General features: G+C 43.2%; 2 protein-coding genes across 3 annotated transcripts in view; one reads left to right on the forward strand and one right to left on the reverse strand.

The window, feature by feature from the left end:
- LOC1275861 (uncharacterized) overlaps positions 1-13,609 on the reverse strand; it is a 312,032-nt gene that overhangs the window by 224,811 nt on the left and 73,612 nt on the right. The window lies entirely within an intron of this gene.
- On the forward strand, positions 508-6,358 carry LOC133393312 (uncharacterized). Its single transcript, XM_061657780.1, has 2 exons — positions 508-2,364; positions 6,009-6,358. Exons 1-2 carry the CDS (start codon positions 511-513, stop codon positions 6,036-6,038), a joined length of 1,884 nt encoding a protein of 627 aa, XP_061513764.1. The 5' UTR covers positions 508-510; the 3' UTR covers positions 6,039-6,358.

Consider the following 13,609-nt stretch of genomic DNA (forward strand, 5'->3'; position numbering starts at 1 on the left):
CTCCGCAACGACCGCTCGACAGATGCGGCAATCAGTGTTCCTCAACCAGACGAGGTTATGTTTCACGCGTGTGTTCCACCAATAGCATCGAGTGCCCATCAAACGAGCGTTGTATGTCCTGCAAATCATAACATGCCTGTGAATTCTAACGCTACGTTGGAGGAGTCTCCACATTTCCACGTGCCCCACATCGACCGCCCGACTGATGCAGCGATCAGTGTTTCTCAACCGGACGAGGTTAGGATTCACGCGCGTGTTTCAAACACAGTTTTGAGTGCCCATCAAATGAGCGTTCTAAAAGCTGCAAGTGCTTGCACGACGTGCACAAATCATCCGGAAAATGTGGCGTCAAGTGTTACCCGACCGGGTGATGTGAACCCCTTGGAGCCACCTGCGTTGAACGCAACCATTCGAAATGACAAAGCAGTCAGTGCTCGTCAACCCGGCTTAACGTGGCTTGCTCAACAACACGCACCACTAACAACGACTAGCGCTTCTCAACCTGGCGAGATGAGCTTAATTAACTTACGTGTGCCGCCTGCAAATTACAATACCTCTGGGACTTGTGAGGTTAATATGTTACCGGAGGCAAATGCTAATTCAACAATGGAAGCCAGGCTACACAACCCGTATTTGCCACACGCATACCGTCCGGAACAAGTAGCACGGCCAGTTGAGGTTAGGTTCCAGGAGCCACGTGTAATGCATGCGACTTATCCGGATGGGTTTACATCGAATACCGCTCAGCATAATGAGCCAATGTACTCGAGCTCACGAGCTCCTTGTGGCGGCTATCAGCATCAAACGGCGTCGGGAAATTATCGCTCGAGTGAAGTAATGTTTACGGGTCAAACCGCCGGGCATCCTGAACAACATCTGCAATCGACGCAACAAGGGTATCAGGCAGCATCGAGCACTCTTCTACCCGACGGCATTAATCCGAGAAACAGTGCACATCGAGTACCAACACATCTTCGGGTCCCTTGTGCAGCAGCTACTCTTCGGACGGACGTTACGTTGAATGCTGATCCTCGTGCACAGGCCTACACTCGGAACGCGTGCACAAGTAATGGAGCGTTAAACGCTCAGCGACCGAGTGAGTATCCTATGTATCCAAACCTAAGTGCGCGTGGCGCATATGAATCGCGTTTATTTTTAGATCAGCGTGATGTGCATTTGGATCGTTCGGCGAGTAATCTACAGAACGAGCTGCGACGAATCGATGAAAGATGCGAACAGTTTCGAATTGAACAGAGACTGTTGCTGGAAGAACAGTGCGAGCGTTTTCGGCAAGAAGAAAGGCGTCGTTTTCTTCAAACGCATCACCCGAAGCCCGTTTCGGGCTCGCAGAGTGATACCCGGCTCGACAAGGAACATATGCATCCATGGCACGGCTTCAGTGGTCAACAAGTCATTAATCAAAGCCAGGTGTCTGCGCACCACTGCACCAGCCGGGAATTGCCTAGCTTCTCCGGAAACCCTAAAGAGTGGTCAGTATTCATCGCCAGCTATGACTATTCGAACGGTATGTGCAGTGATGAGGAGAATATGTTGCGGCTTCAACGGTGTTTAAAGGGCAAGGCATTTGACGCTGTCGAGAGTTGTCTCTATCACCCATCGAGTGTTCCTGAAGCCATCGAGATACTTCGTGAACGCTATGGACGTCCAGCGCTCATAGTTAAGGCTCTCATGAGCAAGATTCGTGCGATGCCAGCTCCGAGGGCGAACGATTTCGAATCGCTTGCAGATTATGGATACGCAGTGCGGACCCTGTGCGCAGCAATGGGTGCTTCTGGACTGGTGGAGTATCTCAATGGCGACGCTTTACTAGATGAGATAGTGGGTAAACTACCTGCTAACGTGAAACTAACTTGGTTTTACCAGTGTGAAGCCTTAGGAGAACCAACCCTGAGCCAGTTTAATGAGTGGATGAAGAAACTTACCAAGGCAGCCTGCAAGGGAGTTGAACCTGGTCACAACATGCCAAATACAAATTATCGTAACAGCTACGAAGGACACCAGAAAAGCAGTACCGATCGTCTGAATAACCGCAAGTATGAACAATGTAACGCTCATTTAACAAATAATGATTCCAAAGAAGCGGGTGCAGGTGAGACCTTTACAGAAAATTGTCGAGGATGTGAAGGGAACTGTCCGAAGCTAGAGAAGTGTGCAAACTTTTTGAAGATGTCCGTCAACTCAAGGTGGAATCTGATAAAATCCCACCGAATCTGCCGTATCTGCCTTTTGCAACATACTCATCACTGCCATGTGAAAACATTTTGCGGAATCAATCGATGCTCGAGACGCCACAACTCGCTTCTACACTGGACACCGCAGACTACAGCAACACCATTAAGCAAGGTAATTAATCGCCCTAACTATCTTACCACACACCCTAATTCACAAAACCAAGAAGAAATTCAGACGTCACGAGACGAGATAGATCATCCTGTATCACGTCAAGCAGAAACCTGTAATACTCACTCAGGCTCGCACGAAGTCGTACTATTTAGGTACGTTCCCGTGGTTCTCCATGGCAGAGGGAAAACTATAGAAGTGATTGCCTTCTTTGATGATGGTTCATCAGGGACTTTCTTAGAACATGAACTGTTCAAAGAACTAGGGCTCGATGGTACCCCACAACCACTTTGTCTATCGTGGACGGGAAACCAAAGTAGGTTTGAAGATGAGTCAATCAAGGCAGCGATCGGGGTTTCACGGGATTTAAACTCAACAATTTATTCGATGAATAACGTACATACGGTGAAAAGTCTTGGACTACGAGAGCAATCACTTAATCCATCCAAGATGGGTTTTAGATACAAATATCTGAAAGGACTCCCTATTTCACCGTACACAAACGCGGTGCCCCGTATTTTGATCGGCATGGATAACTCACATTTAACGCGATCACTTTCAACGGTTGAGGGAAATAAAAACGAACCAGCAGCATCCAAAACTCGCCTCGGCTGGGTTGTGTATGGACCAAGCTGTGCAGGTGCAGCATCAATTGCCATTAGCAGAAATGGTCCGGAGTATATAAATGTCCACGTTTGCTCATGTTATGGCGACCTGGATAAGACTCTTAAAAATTACTTTGCACTGGACTCGCTCGGAATATACCACTCATCTAAACATGTTAGATCAACTGAGGAAGAGCGTGCTTTAAAAACTCTCCAGAAAACTGTTTACCTACGAGACACTCGCTTTGAAACTGGCCTTCTATGGAAGTATGATGATATTAACCTACCAGAAAGTAAAAATATGGCTTTAAAACGGCATACCTGTCTGGTGAAAAAGTTGAGGCGAAACCCAGAACTAGCCACTGCAATGACGACAAAATTTCGAGAGTACGTACAAAAGGGCTATTTGAGGAAGCTAACTGCCGACGAGACCTTAGAGAGGCATCCAAATGATTGGTATTTACCAATTTTCCCTGTGGTGAACCCTAATAAACCGGGAAAAATACGTATCGTATTCGACGCTGCTGCAAAGTCAAACGGGGTGAGCCTAAACTCGTTCCTTGTCTCAGGCCCTGACTTGTTAGTTAATCTGCAAACCATATTGTACAAATTTCGTGAATTCAAGGTTGGAATTTGCGGCGATATTCAGGAAATGTTTTTTCAAGTACAAATGAAGCAACAGGACCAGCGCAGCCAGATAATATTCTGGAACGATGGTGAACCTGACGACCCTCCGCAACAGTACGTTCTAACAGTAATGAGCTTTGGTGCGGTGTGCTCTCCCAGCACAGCTCACTATGTTAAAAATTTAAATGCTGAGCGATTCGAGCACCAATATCCCAGAGCAGTGGAATGTATTAAGAATGAGCACTATGTTGACGATATGCTCGCGAGCGTTGAAACCGATGAAGAAGCCATCAGATTGACCAGAGAGGTACATTTCATACACTCACAAGGAGGATTTAATATAAGAAACTGGGTGACTAATTCTTACAACGTGAAGAATGCATTACTAAAGGGCGATTTTGTAAACAAACTCGTCTCAATAGGAACCGAGGCAACCACAGAGAAGGTTCTAGGAATGTGGTGGAACACCGCAAAGGATACATTCGTCTTCAACATCTCAACCCGGCAAGACTTTACGTCCTTGATTGAAAAGAAAACCCCTACAAAAAGAGAAGTTCTCAAGGTCCTCATGTCGATATACGACCCACTTGGATTGATAGGTAATTTTCTTATGTATCTAAAGGTCCTTCTGCAAGAAATCTGGCGTGAAGGGAGTTCCTGGGATGAAGTAATATCAACAAAATTAGCTGAGAAGTGGCAGTACTGGCTATCGGTTCTTCCTGTAGTACAAGACATAAGTATCCCAAGATGTTATCGGTCATCCACCTCAGTTAGTAGTAGCAACGAAATTGAGCTTCATGTGTTTTGTGATGCTAGCGAAACAGGCATGGCAGCGGTGGCGTATCTTCGCTTTGAAGAAAATGGGATTATTGAATGTTCCTTAGTCGGATCTAAAACTCGTGTTGCACCACTAAAATATCTCTCAATTCCCCGATTAGAGCTACAAGCAGCAGTGATCGCTGCCCGTTTAGCAAATGTTATACGAGGCTCCCATCGTATTAACATAAAAGAACAGTTTATCTGGACGGACTCACGCAATGTTATGAGTTGGATAAAGTCCGACCATCGACGCTACAGTCAATTTGTAGCATTCAGAGTCAGTGAGATTCTGGAAACAACAGATTTAAGAGATTGGAATTGGATTGCAACAAAAATAAATGTTGCTGATGACGGGACGAAGTGGCAGCGTTCACCAGACCTTAGTCCTACCAGCCGTTGGTTTAGGGGTCCAGAATTCCTTTGGAATCCGAAAGAATTATGGCCTTTTGAAAATAAACCAGTAGGTGAAACGTTGGAAGAAATACGACATCAATTGCAATATCACTCTCAGAGTGTAACCCTCATAAATTTTCACCGGTTTTCGCGTTGGGAACGGCTTCTTAGAGCCATGGCATATGTTCGGAGATTTTGTGAAAATCTTAAAAGGAAGGCACGCCGAATATCAAGGGATACTGGTCCACTCACCCAAACCGAACTTATTGCAGCTGAGAATTCCGTGATACGTCAAATTCAGCTAGAAGCATTCCATGAAGACATACGTCTTCTCGAAAAATCGGAAGTAAATAAGCATCATAAGTCCATTTTAGCGAAAACAAGTCCATTGTACAAGCTTAACCCGACATTGGACGAGAACGGGATAGTAAGAATGCAGGGAAGAATCGATCAGTGTACATGGGTTGGTGAAGATACCAAGAAACCGATCATCTTACCGAGACGACATTATGCAGTAAAACTACTGTTGGATAGTTTCCATCGAAGGTATCGTCATCATAACCACAGCACGGCTATAAATGAGCTGAGATCACGTTTTTATATCTCCCATCTATTGGCTGAATACAGCCGTATTCGCCATGAATGCCAACACTGCAAGATTCGGAAAGCGCAACCAGAACCACCGCCGATGGGTAATCTTCCGCGTGCTAGATTAGCCGCCTGTCAACGCCCTTTTTCCTACGCGGGTGTAGACTATTTTGGGCCAATAAGCGTAACAGTAGGACGTCACGCAGAGAAGCGTTGGGGAGTTCTTTTTACGTGTATGACCACACGAGGTATACACATCGAAGTTGCACACAGCTTAACTACATCATCTTGTATTCTAGCTGTGCGACGGTTCATCGCGCGAAGGGGTACACCGCTCGAGATTATAAGTGACAGGGGAACGAACTTTATTGGAGCATCACGGGAATTACAACAAGCTATGAAAGTTGTAAACGAAGATGAGCTTATGACGGAGTTCAACAGTACACAAACCAAGTGGGTGTTCAATCCTCCCGCAGCGCCACATTTTGGAGGTTGCTGGGAACGATTGATACAATCGGTAAAGAAAGTACTCGCCGCATACGATCTCCCAAGAAGGCCATCCGATGAAATTCTACATAGCACATTAACAGAAATAGAAATGATTATCAATTCTAGGCCTTTGACACACATCCCTGTCTACAGTGAAATGGACGCCCCATTGACGCCAAACCACTTTCTTCTTGGAAGCCCCGACGGGTCTAAACCTCCTATCTACTTTGACGACACACCCCGCATGCTACGAAACACGTGGAAGACAGCACAGCTTTACGCAGATATATTCTGGAAGAAATGGATCGCCGAGTATCTTCCATCACTCACTCGGAGGAGTAAGTGGTTTCATCCGTGCCGCCCAATTAAAGAAGGAGATTTGGTAGTGATCGTAGATAATACGCTCCCCCGAAATAGCTGGCCAAAGGGGCGCGTGATTCAAACCACTAAAGCAAAGGACGGACAAGTAAGGCAAGCTGTAGGGCAAACCGCGAACGGATTATTAGAACGACCCGCCGTTAAAATTGCGATCTTGGATATCGAACCGAGAGAAAGGACAGACAAGACAGACGTGGAACCAAAAGAGTAGGATAGGGACAGCAACGACACCGGAACAGCCATAGGGAAAGTGAATTCGACAATTCACTGGAGGGGAGAATGTTGCGACGAGTCTGGCAACTGTTCGACGTTATAATAATAACGCGTATTGATGACTGCCCGGTGTAAAAGATACAGATACTTGATAACACACGGATAATGCGAACGGAAAGGATAAGGCGTACGGAAAGGATGTACGGAAAGAAACAGAGTGCGGCGGCTCTTTTCTATTCTAACCGTACGACGAGACAGAAGTTTTTTTACTTGTTATCACCGTTAGTTAAGCTTTCGGCAATAAATATACCTGTAAAATTATCTGGGAAGTCGTCGCGTCATTGTGACTGTTGCTCAACGCAACAGTGAGTGAAAAAAAACTAACCTTTGTCTGGTTTTGTACACTGTTCGAACATCTGCCGGGAAGTGAAACCGAAGCACGTACATGTAGTTCGGTTTGCAAAATCGGGTAGGAATTTACATTGTTCTAGTCGATAGCGATACTTGGACGAAACCGCAACGAGATTGTAAGCTGCAGTGGCTGTGGGTTTACGATATTCTTCTAGCATTGGGGTCAGTATGTTGTGTTTGGAGCGAAAATCGTGCCTCGGTTAAAGCATTTGCACTTGCAACTTAACCCATAGCCCATGCAATAAAGAGCTGTCTTGGCAATACGATAGGAATAATAGGTTCATGCACTTTTAAGCACAAAAGGTTTAAAAAGGAGATTGTGTAGATGTTAAAATACGTTATTGATTCAAAGAAAACTTTTATCACAACATCTATCACCGTCTACTTCGTTTGGGATCAATATTGAAACAAATAAGAGACATTATTTACAGTGGAGCGCCGTTTATCCGGGTACCTTTTATCCGGCTTTCCGTTTATCCGTGCTGTTGAGAAATGACAGTTCAATACAAATTTGACATTGCGTTATGAGAAGTATATTTGAAAAAGCGGTTAAAAGAGCACATTGTCATAACAAAAACACTATAATGCATGGCAAATTTTAAATATTCTCCTTGGAAAAACATGAAGTTAGTAAAAACTGGGTTATTTTTATCAAAAAACCAAAACATAACCAGGAATTGGTGATAAAATATATCATTTGACTCATTATTCGTGTTATTCGCTTATCCGGGCAATGTCAAGTCCCGAGAAGCCCGGATAAACGGCGCTCCACTGTATAAAGGATGCAGACATTTAGGCGCTTAAATAAAAGCAGATGTTGATTTAAAAGGGTTTTTGGTACATTTTTAGCGAACTCTGAAATAGCTGTACCTCTTTATTTTAAATTAAAAAAAATCATAAAAATAACTTCGGAGAGTGACGAAGATGGGATGCACTTTAAGAGAAATGACATACATTTGGGCACTTACAATGAAGCAAGGGGCTTTAAATATATAATTTCTTTAAAGAAGGCGTTTTATGTAGTATTATTTATTGTCAAATGCTGTTCAGATCAATATTGAACAAGAAAGGCAGATTTAAATCAGACATTGTATACATTTAGGCTGTTTAAAACGCAAGGGCTTGTCAATGTGAGGTCATTTACAGGGATTTCCAAGTCAATGTGCACATAATTATTCACCGCCTCCAAGCTATTTTTCAACAACTATCTAATAGTGTATTTGCTTCATAATGCAATTTTAGTTCTTTCACATGATTTTCAACACATCACAAATAACTGTAGGTTATGTTTGATACTTATTTTAAGAAATACTTTATTTAAAGCCCCTTGATTCGTTGTAAGTGCCCAAATGTATGCCAAATGTATGCTTGAGACGTGTTGAAAATCATGCTGAAGATATTAAAAATTATGATGATGGAAATTAAATATCAGATTCATGTGAATTAACATCTTTCACGTAGTGAATAACAACGTTTTCATTCGAAATTAATTTGGAAAACTCTGTATACGTAGCCAATTTACACAGTTTAAATAAATTATATTGAGATCTACGTTTAGCTAGATAGATGGCTTTTAAAATACAATTGCATACTTTTAGGCGCACATCACAAAACAATGCCTTCGAAATATGTGGTTGTTTCAAAGCAGTCCTTGAACGCATTTTCCTTACCTTAAAATTGTTTGAACGTCGATTCTGTAATATATTGTCTTTGTAAACAAAATTACATACATTTAGGCGCCTAACAAACCTTGCAGATGTATATTCACATGAAAGGTTTTTTTCTTTGAATATTACTCAATGTTGTTTGGGTAAAAGAGGAACTAAATTAACAACGTGCCCTTCGTGCGTTCAAGTCTAGAATGGACTACCACCCCGTAGCAAGGACTGACCGATGAAGGCCTATGTAAGCCTGTGTGACCTATGTAAACCTATGTAGGCCGGCTTGTCCGCTTAGAACGTCCCGCAAAGTAGAAGAAGAATATAAACAGGGCCTTCTAAATATGTGTTTGCTTTAAAAAATCATTCAATGTTGTGTCAGTCACTTTAATAGACATTGTAATAGATGGCCTTCTAATGCAATATGCATACATTTAGGCGCTTCCAAGATGTTAACAGTAATAAGCGTAATTTTGAGTTTATGTTTGTACCTTCAACAAAGCGGCTTACTGCAGCTTTTTTCATCCTTCAACTCGTTGCATACGACTCCGTTAACCTAACCACCCGCAACATAAATTTACTGCACTTTATGAGCCTTTACTTGCCTTATTTATGAGCGTGCCCCTCTCATTATTGCACCGTGGTAGCAAGTAAAACCGATAAAACAACGCATCCTGCCCGACAGCTGGTACATTTATCATTCGAGGCGGGGAAAGGATTGTGCCTGCCTTGTCGCAGTGATAAAAGTGTGACCATGTTCTTGTACGGCTGTGTGAGTGTGCGAAAGTGGTTTTGTGGTTGCGTTAATTGTTTAATTTTTCACCGACAAACTGCCTCACCAGGAAACCACAGCCAGCTGAACGAGGGTCGGGGGGGTTTTGATTTTTCATTGCAAAACACCACCCCGGACTCGATGTGTTCCGGCTGCATGTGTGTGTGTGTGCCATCGCCTCGTGCAGAAAAGATGAAGAATGTATCCTCCGGTGGTGGATGTAGCAAGCGACGAAGAAAGGGTTGTTTCCACTCCCTAGGGATGATTGAAACATATGACAATGGGCTGACCCAATTAAGCATGTAACCGATGCGGCAGAACACCCGTTCCCGGTTTCGCAAAAATGCAGTCCTCCCAAGGGGAGGCACAGTCACCGCAAAGGGGGTTGGAAAAATAGCCTACAAACTTACTAAACGATTGCATTTTGCCCTGCCGTACCGGGCCGATCGGAAAATGGGACGAACAGCGGGCGAAGAGAAGAACCCACTTGTCATAAATTATTCACCCACTGGAGTCGGGCGCTGGCTGCAGCTGGTGTTTCTGCTTGCAAGGATGATGCAGAAAAGAGTGCCTGGGATGTGCACCAGAGTCCGGACAGAATGGAGCTGCATATAACATGTGACAAAGAGAGCGAGAGAGCAAGAGAGATAGAGTGGTGTGTGTGAGGAGAAGCTCCATTCAACTGTTAGATTATGTGCATACGTTGTCTCCAGTGAGAGTGTCCACCTTTTTGGGAAGCGGTGGAAGCGCCGTTGGAAAGCAAAACACAGGACAAAACCCAGGATCCAAACGGGAGCCTGCTTGAGGCTCTAAGAAGAAGGCAACACGGCCTGCCAGTGCCTGCCGACGAGGGTGGGAAAACTCTTTCGTAGGATAATTTTTACCCCAAACAACATCCTCTCCTCCGGACACTGGCTGATGAACTGGCACCGGTAGGACGCGTTACACTGACAGAATGGATCCCGAGGCCCTTGCCTCAAATCATGTCGAAGCATTCCTGGAAACGCTCACCAGGCGAGCGGTGAATGAACGCTTTCCCTTGCTGCACCACCGCTTCGTTCCACAGAATGGGGTAGCAAAAATGGCAGAACATCATCGGCACTTGTACATTCAAATTAGTTACAACACCACTGTTGCTTGCGCATGTGTATGTGTTTGTGTGTGCATGCCTGTCCGTCCTGTGTTGCGGACGCCAATGCGCTCTCCCCACAGAAGCACGACGAATGGGGGAAAGATTATTATGCATAAATATTTACAGACTACTCTGGCGTAAAATTGCTTTTGAATATAAAACCTGGCAAAGGAATGGCTGCTGGTATGGCGGCACAGGCGGAAAGGGCCAAACAGCACATACACACACGAGGAACACGTGTGTGCGTTTATTGGCCGGGCTTAGGAGGGGCCCTGAAAAGGCAACAACATGCTACGGTACACATCACTCCGGTAGTTGAAGAATGTACTGCATTTCTTTGTGATTGGCCAAGGATCAGGCCGGGCTTCTGATACTTCTTCGGGTGAAGACGATTTGTTTGCGTTAGCCTTATCGGGGGAGCATCATTCCAGCAGCCAAGAACGTACCGAGAGAAGCTTAAGTGCAGTGTTTGCGAGGATCGGTTGTACGCGGGGACGGTTGCGCTTGGGAGCGTTCTTCTTACGGCAGTTGTGTGTGTGTTTTTCATTCGCACAGCTTTCGATGCGCTGCAACCGGAAGGATAAGGCAGCAGCTAGCAAGGATAAATCTGTTTAAAAGTATCGATTTAATCGATTGTTTGTTTGGTAAATGCATCGTTCTCACCGGGGTCAGCAGGGACGGTGGAGAACATTATCGCATGAACGTGACATGATGCAGTTCTGTTTTTGCTGTCTCGACAGGGATTATTGGCGAGATTTCAATAGATTTTTAAAAGCAAAAAATCATTTAAAGTTTATCGGTACGTTTGAACTCGGAGCGTTTTGAACTTGTGAACAAGAAAACGAGACATAGTTGAATTTTTTTTTAAATTAACGTGTTAAAGGAGTTTTAACATTTTTTCGGTCTTATTCGGATTAAATAAGTTTAGACTAGCAATAACTTTTTGTTACCAAGTACTAAAGAGGTAATCAATTACCGGTTTGATTCAATTTAAGGACAGCTCCAACTCCAAACATTCATCATGTTTTTATTGAGTTTCTTCATGTCCAAAAGCTGGGTCCAATTGTTGGCCGATTTTTAATTTTACAAGGTTACCATAACGTTCTGTTCTCAATTAAAAAGGTGTGTGATCCCTAGTACGCCTTGATGTCACGAGAAATAGATATTTCGGTCAGTTCACCACCGGGTGAATTATTAGTAGTTTTTTTTTTTTCATACCAACTCCAACGTAATTTCGTCGATAATTTCTATCACTCGAAGTACAGTCTTTCTCCGAGTTACGTGACACTCGAGATGCGCGAATTTTTAATTTTGACAGTTTATACTTCAAATTGGTACAATTTCCTCCCAAAATTCTTCTTCTTATTTTTTTTTGGACAACAACCGCTGCCGGTCAAGGCCTGCATGTACCCACTAGTGGAGTGAACTTGGCTTACAGTGACTTATTGTTACCATAGCAGGATAGTCAGTCCTACGTATGAGGGCGCGGTCTATTCGGAGCTTGAACCCATGACGGACATGTTGTTAAATCGTTCGAGTTGACGATTGTACCACCAGACCGGCCCTGACAATTACCAAATTGAAAATAAATTGCGGTTTTGCTAAAAGTTTGAAATCGTTAAATTGACAGAAATAACCGAACTTTCTACACGAATTGTATGAAATAAGTAATGGTGAACATTGAATTATTAAATTTAATCACACATAGCTTTTTATCATTCATATTTTGGCTGAAAAACGTGATATTTGACTTACGCGGAAATCTGAGTTAAGCGAATGTCCTTGAACGCATTAGTCACGTAACTCGGGGAAAGACTGTACATCAGAATCCATTGTAGAGGTAGTTATCATCATAAAAACAAAAACATTATTGCATCATGTTATGCTCTGATTTTAACTATAACACTAAATTAATTCTGTCCGGAATTCGAAGCAAGATTTTTTGTTCTTGTTTTTTTTTTTTAATTTGTAAGCACCTAAACCCAGTTGCCAGTCAGACCGTCGTCCTGTCTGTCTAAGAGGACCGACACTCAAAATTGACTGAAGATTATAAACGAAATTTTGAATTTTGAAAACTGTCCGAAATATAAATCAAGATATTGTTGAAATTTATTTTTTTATAATGTTTCTAGTATAATTATTTCGCAATTTTTTTAAATAAAATTTAGAATGTTTGCTTCAGTTAAAGTGGCGGACCCGTAGCACATTCGTTAACTCGAACGCTTCAATAACATGCATGTCATTGATATTTAAGATTGACTATCCGACTGCGTGGCTGCGAATTTAGACTCGAAAGCCTGTATTGGCCGGCATGTTCGCGTAGGACGATACGTCAAGTAGAGAATGAAACTTTAAGTGAGTTAAGTTAAGTGACTTATGGCAGAGGTATGACCGATTAATTATGAATAAGGAAGAACATATTACATGTCAAAAATGTCTTAAGTGTCCGTAATTCGAAGGAATACTGTAGTTCGTTTGTACATCAAGTTGACGAACTTTCTGCAGGTTAACGCGATTGTTGTAAGATTCGAACGTGTCCTGTCTTGCAGCAGTTAGTACTAAACAGGCATAGTTTTGTTTGATCCAAAAGCAAAAAAATAGTTTCCAGCATATTTTAACAAATCAAGAAAACACTTCAAATATAATTTAAAAATTCAAGCTTGGCCACACACACACACACACGCAAAACGTATAAACCCTCACTTCAATCGTAAAAAGAAACATCAACTTCAGTACCATTCCTTGGCCGAAACTTTTTCTGCTTCCGACATCTGTACATGTTTTTCAAACTTCATATCGGGCAAGATTTTACGGCAGCCGCTAAAAACCCTACGAAGCTGATCCAGACTCCACAAATGGGATCATTTTCTCAATTTAACTACGCGCCTGTCCAGTTTCCCGCCAACTCTTTGTCCAGAAGTACCCACCAGAGCCATGCAAACTGCAACCGGGCCCAACAGTGCGGACAAACGAACAAGCTATTTAATATCGATGCATTGCAATGAGGATCTTAAACTCGCATAAGAGGTGCCCCCTCTCCCGAGTGCCTTAAAAGCTTCCTGCACTCTTATGAGGTTCAGTTTAAAATTGCCCAAAATTGATACGAAAAACTTTCATACGTTTGACCACTTGCAAGAGCATTGGAAGAAGAGGGTGGATATAG

The sequence above is a fragment of the Anopheles gambiae genome, chromosome 3 (genome assembly GCF_943734735.2).
Source record: "Anopheles gambiae chromosome 3, idAnoGambNW_F1_1, whole genome shotgun sequence".
In the NCBI taxonomy this organism is placed as follows: Eukaryota; Metazoa; Arthropoda; class Insecta; order Diptera; family Culicidae; genus Anopheles; species Anopheles gambiae.